This window comes from Epinephelus lanceolatus, chromosome 19 (assembly GCF_041903045.1).
Source record: "Epinephelus lanceolatus isolate andai-2023 chromosome 19, ASM4190304v1, whole genome shotgun sequence".
Taxonomy (NCBI): Eukaryota; Metazoa; Chordata; class Actinopteri; order Perciformes; family Serranidae; genus Epinephelus; species Epinephelus lanceolatus.
The window spans coordinates 18758824-18773796 of NC_135752.1; the positions used below are offsets into that span (position 1 = coordinate 18758824).

A 14973-nucleotide genomic window follows, 5' to 3' on the forward strand; every position below is an offset into this window, starting at 1 on the left:
AAAATTGGGTTAAGAACTGTCCAACGCATTATTAAAAACTGGAAGGTTAGTGGGGACCCATCGTCTTCGAGGAAGAAATGTGGCCGGAAAAAAATCCTCAATGATCGTGATCGGCGATCACTTAAACGTTTGGTGAGATCAAATTGAAGAAAAACAACAGTAGAACTCAGGGCTATGTTTAATAGTGAAAGTAAGAGCATTTCCACACACACAATGCGAAGGGAACTCAAGGGATTGGGACTGAACAGCTGTGTAGCCTTAAGAAAACCACTAATCAGTGAGGCTAACCGGAAAAAAAGGCTTCAATTTGCTAGGGAGCATAAAGATTGGACTCTGGAGCAATGGAAGAAGGTCATGTGGTCTGATGAGTCCAGATTTACCCTGTTCCAGAGTGATGGGCGCATCAGGGTAAGAAGAGAGGCAGATGAAGTGATGCACCCATCATGCCTAGTGCCTACTGTACAAGCCTGTGGGGGCAGTGTTATGATCTGGGGTTGCTGCAGTTGGTCAGGTCTAGGTTCAGCAACAGTATGTGCTCAAAGAATGAGGTCAGCTGACTACCTGAATATACTGAATGATCAGGTTATTCCATCAATGGATTTTTTCTTCCCTGATGGCACGGGCATATTCCAAAATGACAATGCCAGGATTCATCGGGCTCAAATTGTGAAAGACTGGTTCAGGGAGCATGAGACATCATTTTCACACATGGATTGGCCACCACAGAGTCCAGACCTTAACCCCATTGAGAATCTTTGGGATGTGCTGGAGAAGGCTTTGCGCAGCGGTCAGACAATCAATGCAAGATCTTGGTGAAAAATTAATGCAACACTGGATGGAAATAAATCTTGTGACATTGCAGAAGCTTATCGAAACAATGCCACAGCGAATGCGTGCCGTAATCAAAGCTAAAGGCGGTCCAACGAAATATTAGAGTGTATGACCTTTTTTTTTGGTGGTGACTTTTTTTTTGGCCAGGCAGTGTATCTGTTACCTTGAAGATAAACCAAACGCCACTTATCCAGTATGCCAGAGATGGAGATCAACCTACAGAGATCTGCTGTTGTTACTTTGCAATGTATGTAGTTTAAAGTTATACCTGCATAGATTGTAGATTCTAACATTTTATTTGCGACAGTGAAATTACATCTGCAGTTCTCTGTCACTGTTATTTTTACAGTTCTGTCCTTTTGTTGTTTGGGATATTTATGATTATTTTGTTCACTTAAAAAAATTAATATTCCTATCATTACTATTCCACTGGTCATCAGTTACTTGAATGCACCGTCATCCATCATTGTGACTTCTGAAAGATATCAATCAGCTGTCATGCTGTCATCTGATTGCGGCTCAGTCAATGTGACGAATCTTCCTCTGTGCAGAGGATTGTGGGTCAGAATAGCCAAAAAAGCACACTGCAAAATCAGACTGGATGTAGTAGAACATCCTGGTATTTTTGGCAGACTTAATTTGACATACTATGTATTTGGACATTATAAATATTTTTCTGGCATACTATATGGTATGGTAGTATGGCTATTGGAATGCACAGTTTGAGAAGCACTAATAGAGTCCAGTAGAGGGCTCTGCCTGTGCTAATAGAACTAGGGTTACAATTTTTAACCATTTCTTGCAGTTATCTTCTACTACATTACAATTACTGGTAACAAGTAAGGCAGAGCCACTCTGCAGTTTTGGGGAACAATGACTGACAGCTCAGTATAGTGAAAAATACTGAAGCATGATCTAAACATAGTCTGCATCAAGGCCCTCCTCAGCACACCTTTCTATAGTGTGATTTCAAGTGGCAGCATAACAACTGGCTCTGTCTGTCGGCACAGTTTCCACTTCCTGAGCAACCTGCCGTCACTCTGAGATGAAAGAGATGTGAAGGGACGGTTTAACCAATGAAACAGAAGCACCCAAAAGCACATCAGGCCTTGAGGACTTGAGAGCTCTGTTGCAGTAATTTGTCTTGATTGAGTCAGGAGGCCACAGCTGAAGCCAATTCTATAGATGAAGTGCTCACATAAAGGGCTTACGGAAACTCAAACACTGGTAAGCACAGTCATGTTTGTTCTTGTGTTCTTGGTTCTTTTGGCCTCATCGACTGCTCAGTCAGGTAAGAAAAAACATCTGGTGTTTCTCTTGTGTTGGCCTTTGTTTGGTTACACTTTACTTGTGAAAGTTCCTCATGAAAATCCTGCTGACACCTGCACTACCCTCCTGACATTTTAATATCTACAGGCATTCCTCAGTACTACCAGGGCAGATGGATTATCACTGAGGAGAACCCACAGTATGACGACACTGATGGACAATCTCTAGCAGTGGTGGAGAGGATGTGGCCCAAGAGCCCACCAGAAATTCTTGAAGTGGTGACAGTGGAAGACAGTGACTTGCTGACTACTCCAGAGCCTTATATCATGAAGGAACAAGGTGGGCTGGTAACAATGGTGTTTTTATTATCTGAAGCATCATAGTCTCTTTGTTAAAACTGCCCAGTCCAGACTACGATCACTGATTGATTTTTGTTTTGGTTGTTTGCTGTCAGATTCTGATGAAGTAGAAGACTCCACAGTGTGGAAAATCGTCCTGGTAGTGTCCGTCCTGCTGGTGTCTATAGTGGGATCTCTGAGCACGGCCTATTACATGTGTGTCTGGAGAGGAGGCAGGATTCATTATAAGCCTCAGAAGCAGGATTATGCTTAAAATAAAAAACTTTGTGTAAACTATTCTCAAGAAGTGTCACTTTATAATTTGTTTTTCTTTTAACTACAGCCTTTTCTCTTTACCAATTGTCTCTGACAAGGAAGTGCCTCAGGTTTGAATTATTTCAGTGGACCTACAATTAAAACTGCAGTAAATCCCTGATTTTCTTTGCATCTGCATTTGAAATGACATCATGGCCAACTTACCCTTTATGAGCATATGCTTAAACAATGACCAATTTACTAAAATTCGCATATGGATAAATGAATTTCAAAAGCTGCTACTTTCCAAAGAAAAGGTAGAAATATTTTCTCTGAAAGGAGTATAATTGTTTTTCATCTATTTAGCTGTATTTTAATGTATATTCTAAGTATCAAAAATTTTAACTTTTACATGTATTTGTCCTTAAGAGAAGAACAGTACTCTTCATAGCCATACAGTATGTTAAGTGTATCATCTTGACAGTGGCAGAGGTTTATAATATTTATGCATAAAGCTGCTCTAATGGTCTATAACCCTTTTAAACAGAGCATAGCTTCAGGTTTTAAATAAGATCAATATTGGACATTTGCTTTAGTCTGACTCTGTAAACAGCTTCTCTTGAAAATCAATGTTTGATATCCTTTAGTCACCTCTTGTTCTAGCCACTAGAGGTCATCACTAACATTGTGTTTGTGCCATGCTCCACCTATCCTCTAGACTGGACTACAGCTATTAGCTGTTTCACTACAGAGTTAATTTATATATTTCTAATGATATGTGACACCAGGTGAAGCCCTGATTCAGAGCCCACATGAGAGCATAACTTTAAAAAATAAACAAGATGTTAAAATGTAGTTTTTACAGAAACTGAGAGAAACAAATTCTGATCAATTTAAGTCTAATCTAAATCGTTTTTCTCTCCTGTCCTTTTATAATTCAAGAACAAGTGAATAAAAGGTTTTGTCAACAGAATCGTTCTAAATTTCTTAAATTATTTTTTTTTAATCTGTGGATTAGGCACGAAAAAGTTTTTGCCAGATGAATTTTTTTTTTTTGTCAATTTTTCCACATTTAGACCACGAGACATTTCATAAAACATTTTTTGACAGGTGAAATTTTTCTTTCGTCTGGATAATTTTTGTTGTTGTGATACCCATTTAAGTCATGGGGTTGTGGTGCACCACTACCATGTTCCAAAAAGGACAAGAAGCATTCATGTTTTCTTCAGGTTAGTTATAAAGAAAGTCATGACAGTAATGTTACTCAACTTGCGAGCATATACTGTATGTACCTTGTGTTTATAGTACATGGACCAGTTAAAACCTGGAAGAAAACATGGATGTTTTTATTCCATACATTTTGATAATAACTAGATACCTGATGGCAAGATGGCGCCTATTCAGTCCAGTGGAGCTGCATGCCTGGCGTATATGCCAAAAAAGTTTCTAGCTGCCGAGTTAACTTCTTGTGATACACAGCCCACTGAATATTTTCCCTGAGTTCCTGCTCAGCTCCAAGATCTTATCGGGGTGATGTCACAGATTTTCAAATAGTTTTTCTCATCTTTAGGAAAGTTTTACAAATATTAAGCCTCCATGATCCAAATTTCATAAGAGGGATTCATAATTGAACTTGTTTGCACTTCAAGGTGTCCTGTCAACAGTTTTTTTGTCAACAGACATTTCTTTTATAATGGTGGTCTATGAGAAAATGCCTTTTGGGCTGTAGGGGATTATTGCAGTATTACCACAAATGGTCACTGGACAAAATTATCCTGGACAAACTTTTTTTTCACCCATTTCACAGAGGAATTTTTTTAAGGAACTTAAAAAAGATTATGCTAGCAAAAAATTTATTTTCTTATATTATGGCATAATTTGGATTAGTAAGCTTTTTCTCACTTGCCTCTCAAGACTTCTGTATATTTTAGATTACTCATTAAGATAATCAGTGGATCTCTGGCCAGTGACAACATAATAAATCTGCTAAGATGTCCTTTAGAAACCGCACATTTTTTTGTTTGCCAACAGAGATGAAACTGCCCAAACTTGTTGAACTTGTTGGTTTATAGATCGCTCATTGTGTGAGTAGCCTTAGACAGGGTCATGCTAATAGGCCTTAAGCTGCTCTTTATGTTCTGAGCCTTGAGAAAAATCATCCGCACTGTGATGATTCAGCGTTTTCATCAAAAGCTCTTTCTATGAAACATTTGCAAAACCTGTATTTTTGTCTGTAACCACCAGCCAAAGCTATTTCTCACTTTGCAAACTCGAGTTTGTTGTTGTTCGCTGCCTTTGGCCAACATTTTCCTCTTCAGAGGAATTCATCTTAATCAGAGTTATGGCAGGATTGGCAGGCAGGCTGTTGGCAAAACCAGTGTACTGCTAAGAGTAAAGAGTAATGTTTTAATTCAGTGTCAAGCAAGCGGTTTCAGATCAAATGCACAAACATTTATAAGTCCCCCTTGAGCAATATCAGGTGGCATTAGGGGGCCCAAGGAGACAAAAAGCTGATGAATTGAATTAATCTCCCCTCCCGTGATGGATGGGCCTGTTCGCAGGGGGCTGGAAAATGGGAGCATTGTTCATCTGTCACTCAGATTGCCATGTCCCTCTATATTTGTGCCTGGCTTGTGAAGGCCACAAGTGGCCAAAAGACCTCCCTCTCTCCTTCTCACTCGTCTCACCGAGTTTTTTTTTTTTTTTTTTTCAGGAATTCCCAGCCTTTCAATTGCCTCCACCCCACACTGATAACCATACAGCCAGATGCAGAAAAACAAGCCCTCTCTCGGGACAAGCAAACATAAATATCTGTCACTCTTGCTTTAGTTCATATACAGTTTGGAAGGTCAAATTGTAGTTTGCAATGTGCACATTCCAGATACATAATCCCTAAATTACTGAGCACACACTGGACTAACTCACAATTTGCAAAAGCTGTGTAATTGCATTACCACACATAATGTCATTTGAAAAAATTTAAACTAGAAATATATTTGTCACAATACAACTAAATGTAATTATGTTTTCTTTCCATCAGGTAATACAAAATTGGATTATGTCTATTATTGGAAATAAAGTGAAGTCTAATAAAAAGAAAAAGTTCGCCTAATACATCATGTCAGATACAGAGAAGCTGCTAAAAAAATGAATATTTGGTTTTGCTACAAGGTTACGATTGTTGTCTGAGCTTATTTTCATTATTCTTTTTTCATTAAAATATGTCTTGAACACAGAGAAAGTCATGTCATGCCTTAATTTCTTTTCACAACATCGGCTGTAATCCTCTTTTCTTGCTTTAACTGTAAGGTCCATATAAGTACAAAGTGGGGGAGTTGGCGTTTAACTGGAACGCTCCTTTTAGTTGCCTTGTTTGGGTTTCCAGACGTTGAGAAAATGAATGTTTTGATCCTTGCTGATAGTATGTTTTATTTAATCCTGTGTGTTCAGGGTGATAGATTAATATGTAAAGCCTTCAATGCTACTCAACATTTTATAATAAAAAAACAAAATGTGGGCCCTAATCCAGTTTCCTCTGCCTCCTAAGATACAGAAACTGTTGTATAAACTTCAGCTTGTAAACTGTGGGGGCCTTCTTGGCTCTTAGTCTTCAGTTTCCATTGTTTCTCTCAAGCATCTGCCCTTTCAAAGGCACCTGACCCCTCTAAAGTAACAGGTGCTAAAAGGTGATTCAATAGAGAAAACAGAGCTCTGGTTTCTGCACTGCTTTTGTGCTATGTGTGAATTACAAATTGGGATAAGATAATATCTGCTGCCTGAGAGCAAAGGATACTGGAGAGGTCTGAATAGGAAGTAAAGCAGCAGCTGTAAATGAATACTGTAGGTAAGTGATGCCACCAGTCCAATGTGGCACTGGACACAGAGGTCCTTGGCCAAGGGAAAAACTGGCAATGATAGAAGTTACAAAGGGATACTGGGAAATGGAGAGGCTTCTTTTCCAGGGAACGCTGGGATAGGTTCCAGCCCTCAGGACCTATCCTGTTGCGATTACAGGGAGCTGAACCGAACCAACCCTGAACCAGACAGGATATACAAATGCAAGCATGGTTGGAAAGCATCTCCAACAATGCTAGCTCCTCTGTAAGGCTGTACTTAGGCAAAAGGATGCTTTAAGCTAAATGCTACCATCAGCATGCTAACATGCTCATAATGACAATGCTAACGTGCTGACGCTTAGCCGGTCTAAAGTTAACCATAATGTCTGATTTGGTTTAGCTTGTAAGATAGCACTTAACACAAAGTACAGCTAAGACTGGGTCATAGATGGTGACTCAAGATTTGCAAACAGTCATGTTCCATGTTGAGTGACTGTTTTAACCAAAACCTTGATTTTTCAGCAGCCCTTACCAAGTGCTTTTTCTGCCTAAACCTAACCAGACCTTAACCACAGCATTGTCATACTATAAAACAGTGAGACAAGACTATTTTCAAGTGGCTAGGTAACCTTCTCAAACTTGGACTGCACCACTGTTCCGACAGCTCAAAATATCGAAGATCCGTTAGTCAAAACAATGTCCCATTGGACCAAAAGCCCATTTCTCAGACAGCACGTCACCCCAAAAACAAACACCCACTGCTCTGACATCCCTTTTCTCCAAAAATACACATGCCCTGCAGTTAGACAACCCAATCGCTAGAAGAAGTCTTCACATTGTACGTTTCTGTAAAACTTATTTTGTAGTGGATGTGTTAAAACTGCATTGGTAACACTTTACAATAAGGTACACAAAATTAAAGTAGTTACTGAGGAACTAATGAGTAACTAATGAGGAACTAATGAGTAGTTACTGAGGAACTACGGTACACAAAATTAGAGTAGTTACTGATGAACTAATGAGTAACTAATGAGGAACGAATGAGTAACTAATGAGGAACTAATGAGGAACAAATGAGTAGTTACTGAGGAACTAAGCTACACAAAATTAGAGTAGTTACTGGGGAGCTAATGAGGAACTAATGAGGAACTAATGAGTAGTTACTGAGGAACTACGGTACACAAAATTAGAGTAGTTACTGATGAACTAATGAGGAACTAATGAGTAACTAATGAGGAACGAATGAGTAACTAATGAGGAACTAATGAGGAACAAATGAGTAGTTACTGAGGAACTAAGCTACACAAAATTAGAGTAGTTACTGGGGAACTAATGAGGAACTAATGAGTAGTTACTGAGGAACTACGGTACACAAAATTAGAATAGTTACTGATGAACTAATGAGGAACTAATGAGGAACTAATGAGTAGTTACTGAGGAACTACGGTACACAAAATTAGAGTAGTTACTGATGAACTATTGAGGAACTAATGAGGAACGAATGAGTAACTAATGAGGAACTAATGAGGAACAAATGAGTAGTTACTGAGGAACTAAGCTACACAAAATTAGAGTAGTTACTGGGAAACTAATGAGGAACGAATGAGGAACGAAAGAGTAGTTACTGAGGAACTAAGCTACACAAAATAAGAGTAGTTACTGAGGGACTAATGAGGAACTAATGATGAACTAACTATTAGTTAATGGTCAGTTCTTCATTAACTCATGATCAAATTTCAGAGGAGTAGTTAATGAGGAACTAACTATTAGTTAATGGTCAGTTCTTCAGTAACCCCTGATCAAATTTCATAGGAGTAGCTACTGAGGAACTAATGAGGAACTAACTATTGGTTAATGGTCAGTTCTTCATTAACTCATGATCAAATTTCACAGAGGGGCTAATCACGACTTAATAATTAGTGAACTAGTTACTTCATCAGTACAGAATCATTACTCAATAACCCATCCATTAGTTAACCTTTTTATGTCCTAAAGTAAAGTGACACATAATGAGTAGTCTTTCATTACATTATCATCATCTTTACAATTAGTTCATTAACAAATAAAATCACAGACAACAGGAGAAGAGTTTAATTAATTAATTATTTTCAGACCACATACACATTAATATGACCATCCATGTTATTCTGTACAAGGTGCTGACACACCAAACCGACATCAAAGTTACATCGTCTACGTCGCCTCACGTCACCCTGTGTCAGTTGCATTTGAACACACCACAAAGACTACACCCAACGCTTGAAACTGTTACTCATTTATTTTGGCACTGCCCCATTGTCAAAAGACTCTGGATATTTGTAATTTTATTGCGGACAATATTAAAAAATAATTTAAGCAGTTTTGGAGGGATGTGCTGTTTGGACTTTTTGACTTTAACAGAAATACGGCAAAACCCATTGAAAGATTTATTATTAATCTCATCTTACTTTTGGCAAAATTTCACGTTCACAGTTTAGTTTACACATACTCATTAGTTTAGTTTACATACTCATTTTGATGTCTCACTTTACTTTAGGGTAGGCTACACAAAAAGAGTAACTAATGAGTAGCTAATGATTCAGTATTCATTACCTACTCATTTTGATGTCTCACTTTACTTTAGGGTACACAAAAAGAGTAACTAATGATTAGGTAATGATTCAGTAATCATTACCTAATCATTGTGATGTCTCACTTTACTTTAGGGTACACAAAAAGAGTAACTAATGAGTAGGTAATGATTCAGTAATCATTACCATTATCATTACCGTCTCACTTTACTTTAGGGTACACAAAAAGGGTAGGTAATGATTAAGTAATAGTTAGTTCCTCATTAGTTCCTCAGTAACTACTGAAATTTGATCAGGAGTTACTGAAGAACTGACCATTAACTAATAGTTAGTTCCTCATTAGTTCCAAATTTGTTTCATAGTAACTACTTTAAATTTTGTGCACCTCAAACAACTGTACTGTGAACAACGGTGTGATCAGTATACAGTACTTTACACGTAGCCCCCATGATAAATTCTTTAAGCTTAGCCTACCTAAAATGTGACACACTATCATATTTATTTCTAAGGCATCATCATACAGAATAACATGGATGGTCATATTAATGTGTATGTGGTCTGAAAATAATGAATAAAACTCTTCTCAAGAATCCTGCTGTCTGATTATTTTTGTTAATGAACTAATTGTAAAGATGATGATAATGTAATGAAAGACTACTCATTATGTGTCACTTTACTTTAGGACATAAAAAGGTTAACTAATGGATGGGTTATTGAGTAATGATTCTGCACTGATGAAGTAACTAGTTCACTAATTATTAAGTCGTGATTAGCCCCTCTATGAAATTTGATCATGAGTTAATGAAGAACTGACCATTAACTAATAGTTCATCATTAGTTCCTCATTCGTTCCTCATTAGTTCCTCATTCGTTCCTCAGTAACTACTCTAATTTTGTGTACCTTAGTTCCTCAGTAACTACTCAATAGTTCCTCATAAGTTCCTCAGTAACTACTCCTCTGAAATTTGATCATGAGTTACTGAGGAACTGACCATTAACTAATAGTTAGTTCCTCATTAGTTCCTCAGTAACTACTCATTAGTTCCTTATTAGTTCCTCAATAACTACTCTAATTTTGTGTACCTTATTGTAAAGTGTTACCACTGCATTTCTCAACAATGCAGGGGTGAATATGTTGTTATTTTTAGGCTCAAAACCCACTTGGTTATGGATAAGAAAAGATCTGGTTTAAAACACTTGAGTTTGGTGGCAATAAAAACTGCAAGAAAAGCAGGGAGGGGTTCAGTGGCTTTCATGCTGCTGAGAAATGCCTTTAAGGGTCAGTAAAAACACCTGGTATTGGTGGAAAACTGAAACTAACTGCAGGGAGTGTGTATTTTTGGTGAAATGGGACTCGGGAGCAATGGCAGTTTGTTGTGGGGATAAAGGGCTGTCAGAGAAATTGGCTTTCAGTTCAATGGGACATTTTTCAGACTAATGGGGCTTTAGAATTTTGGCTGTCAGAACAATGGCATGGCACAGTAACTGTGACCCTGAGAAGGATGGGAACGTCATTCTGCAGGTATTTAGTCATAAACCTGATGATGGTGCTAGAAAAATGAAGAGAGGAAAAAGTTATTAAAATTCATCCTAAGGGGGAACATGAATTATACGCACAAAATTATATCGTCATCCACCCAGCAATTGTTGAGATGTCTCACTCTAAAGGACATACTGGTGCTGAAGAAAAACTGAAGGGATCACCAAGTCAGTAGGATTTATCCAATGGGAACCAGAAAAGTTGGTGCTGATCCAATCCATCCTGTGGATATTGAGATATTTCACAACATGTTTCAGTCTGGATCAAAGTGGTGGACTGACCGACAGGCCAACATCGCCGTCTCTAGAGCCATGACTCTTGACTTTCGTTTTTCATTCGACACAGAGATAAAGGGCAGACTGAACAGTATCCCTTCCCTTAAAATAACATCAACTAAAATGATCAGATACAATCATTAGTGGGCAATGGGCCATAATTTTATTATGCTACAATGGTAGGCTAGTTACTCCTGCTCCTCTTTCTCTTTCCTTCTCTCTCTCACACACACACACACACACACACACACACATGCACAGCTCTCAGGGCCCCCCCTTTACTGGAGGACTGCATTTGTGGAAAGGCCACTTTAAGGGCACTAACTGAAATGTTTAACGCTCACTGGTCGATTTATTGAGGTCAGCAGAAGGCTACGTTTTGAGAAACAGAAGAGCGGGCTATGTTTGGATTGATTTTCATGAATGATTTTATGCTGTGAGCAAAAGAGAAACAAAAGACAATCACGGCACATCAAATCACGCCACAAAAGAAATAAGGCAAGGCCACATAAAAAATGAAGGGCAAGGCCAGTGCCGTGTCACAGAGCATTAAACTAATAAATATCAGTTTCTGCCTCTGAAACATGAAGACAAAGAGCATGGCGAATTCTGCTGGATTATCCTGTTATGTTGACTTGATCAAGCTCTTTACTCTGGAGGGGGGTAGGACATCATTAATACTGTAGATAGTGATTTATTGTGAAACAGTAACGTTAGAATGCAGGCAAGCATCATATAATCAGTTGAAGCATGTCAGAAGACATATACAAGCTCAAAATGCAGGGTTATAATCAGCACAAAAGACACATAAGTTAAATGAAATGAATGATATTGTCTTTAGGATCATTTTTGGCAACTGCAAATATGGTATATATCAGGAAGTCAGGCTCTTTATGACAACAACGTGTATTTACTTAATAAAGATTCAAACCCAACAAAGAGCAACATGACGGCGCTTGTTTCAACAAAGAAACTGTCAGTGATGAAGTGGTGATTCCTGATTTGACAGCGTACGGCGTGATACAGGCTGTGTGCTCTGTATGCTGGCAGTGCTCTCTCTCTCCCTCTCTCTTTGTGAAATGAATTAGGAGAACATGAAAACTGAGCAGACCTTCAGCAATACATTATGTATGAGGAGCTTGAAGGCTCCTACTGAATTCTGTTCAGGTGGCATCAGAGGGTGCAGCCAAGTGGAAATGCTGGCTGGTCACTTAAAGCACACTATCTGTGGTAATATTTCTACATGAAAGCGCAGCACGCGGCTTGGGCTATATTCTTCTACTTGCAGGTTGAAATATGCAATACAACCGGGTTTCTATAGTTGCCACCGAGGTGGTTTACTGGGGCAACAGGGGATTAAAGGCCTTGCTCTAACCTTCAGGCTATCTCCTACCCTGCATAACTTTAAGCTGCTATTTGCAATTTAAATTAAAATCTATATTTTGTTTCCCATCTCGCACTTGATTTACTAGTTGCAGTGTTTCTGTGGTAATCCGCAACATAAGAGGAGGCTTGAACCACACATGTCATCTGGGTATCATTAAGTTTGACAGCTTGACATAATTTCAAAATCGGATAACATACCATATGATTCCTCGTCTTCTGTTGTTATGAGATAGCATCTAATTTCCCTTCTCTCGAGTAATCTTACAAAGACATCGTCTGCTCATCGTGAAATCAATATGCTGCGGAAACACCATTACAACAGTCTTCACAGTGCTTGAGTGAATCATTCGAGATCGCAGATGAACACGCACACACAGGCAGACGCACACAGACACACAGACACACACAGGTACACAAACACACTGTCACCTCCAGTGTATCCTTTGATACAACAAGACTAATTAAAAAGCCCAAAAAGCACAAGAGTGCTCAGTGTAATTCAATTGTGTGTCAGTGCTCAGAGACAAATCTTTGGCATGTTGAGAAATGAGCATAAAATCACACAAGAGCACAGCCAGCTTCAGGATGAATTATACTGGGTGTAGTGGGCTCACAGGGGAGAGAGGATCATGGTCAGTGGAGTGCATCCTTTGCCAACAGACAGACAGTGCACTACAGTCATTAGCAGCAAAGTACAGAGGGAGGGAACATCAATCATCGCGAGGCAGGACGAGCAGAAGAAAGATTTCAAAATATGTCATCGTCTTCAGTCAGCATGTTAGCATGCTAACATTAGCCAATTAGTTTATGTTTATATTGTTTAACAAAGGACATTGCACATTTAATAACATGAGCACTTGGATTCACTATGTAAATGCACCAGATTTAGCCATACAGGCTAATTGTCATCTGCAGTTTCTGCCAAACTGATTGCATCTAAAATCAGGTGAGGCTGATGGGAGTGTCATTAGTTAAGCAAGTATTTGGTATGGATGTATAAAGAGACGTGGATACAGTGTTGGAGGTGGGACCTTGTTCATTTCTATGAAAGTTGCTCAGTGGCACATGAAGCCAAAAAATTTTAACTGCTGCATTTGAAATTACCTGGATGAGGGACCCTGAAGTTGTAATTCCACTACAAAAATTGGCTTCAAAGCCTGGCACACTTCCTGGGGGGCTGGAATTTGACAAAACCTGATAATGATGCAACAAGAAAGGTCAGGTCAAAGCTGTTTATCAGTAATTCAAACTCTGGAGACCATGACTGTACCAAATTTTACATCAATCCATCAAATGGTTAACTGTGTCTAGTTGTTGATTTATTTAAATAAAAAACAAAAATGCCAACCTCCTGAAGGTGCTAGAGGACAAATGAGGATGATCACCAGAGTCAGTGGGATTCATCCTCTGGGGACCATGAAAGTGTGCAAAACTCTGTGAAAATCCATCAAGTAAATGTTGAGATATTTCAATAAAAACAACACTGTCAACCTGCTGCAGGCACTAGAGGTCGAGTCAGGAGATCCCAAACATCATTAAGATTCATCCTCTGGGGAAAAGGAATGTCTGTACTGAATCTCATGGCAATCCATCCAGTAGTTGTCTAGATATTTCAGTCTGAACCAAAGTGGTGGAGCAATTGACCGACCAACAGGCCGACATTACCACCCATAGTACCGTACAGCATAGCAAAAAAATGCTGAAAATACACAGGTTGCAGCTTCTTAAATGTCACCTTGGCCTCTGAGACCATTTTCCACTATCTTCTGCCATTTTGTAGACTAAATAATCTTAAAAATCAATCATTTGTTAATGAAAATAACTGGTAGCTGATGATCCAGTAACAGGAAAATAAAGTAGATGGACACAAAATAAGCAAGTGAGTGTAACAGACAGAAGCATATTGAAGGCAACATACATTAGGAGAGTTACAGTGGGTATACAGTAAACTGACAGGCAGACAAATGGTTAGACAGTCTCCTTCTGAGAGCAAAATCAGAAGTGGACTGGACAGTTAGAAAACCACAACAATGAGTGGATGACAGTCTAAGAAGAGTTAGACCTATAGACGTCCTGTGATTTAAAGTCTTGCTCTCTCTCCCTCTCTCTCTGGCACTGCTATAATTTTCCTGGGTGGAATGATGGATGAGGCGGTGTCAGCCCATGTTCATTATAATGCACACCATCTATTCTTCTCAGCCAGACTCTCTGCGCTCCAGGAAATGCCAGAGAGGTATTGGAGCCGCGGTGAGAGGAGAAACTCTCATCTGATTTTATGGAGAGAATTTGCTGCTAGGTGTGTGTTAACTTAGCGCGCGGTGATCCATCAATCACTAATGAAGATACTGCGAGGCTGCTGCTTGTTCTTAAGAGAAACCACATTCCTCTCTGGGTATGAATGATAAACACCCTTCCATGTCCGTGCAAGCATCATCCCTTGCAGTATGCTCGTCCTAAATTAATAATGAGTGCTCCAACAGTTAGCTGTATGCAAAACATTTGGAAAAACATGCAGAAGCAGTGTTTGTCATCATGACCTATTTCTAATGTATTAACGGCCCCGAAAACCTATTTTCAGTTCAATCAGCCCCTTACAATGAGCGATGGGACCCCACAGCACAAGAACACACAGTGTTCTGTCAAATTTGGAACAGTTTTAGTAATTTTACATGA

The 14973-nt window shown here is 39.0% G+C and overlaps 1 protein-coding gene across 1 annotated transcript; it reads left to right on the forward strand.

Moving 5' to 3' along the window:
- Positions 1–1964: 1964 nt before the first annotated feature.
- LOC144458755 (uncharacterized) lies at positions 1965–2735 on the forward strand. Its single transcript, XM_078162103.1, has 3 exons — positions 1965–2122; positions 2248–2439; positions 2555–2735. The coding sequence occupies exons 1-3, from the start codon at positions 2017–2019 to the stop codon at positions 2710–2712; spliced, it is 456 nt and encodes a 151-aa protein (XP_078018229.1). The 5' UTR covers positions 1965–2016; the 3' UTR covers positions 2713–2735.
- Positions 2736–14973: the final 12238 nt, after the last annotated feature.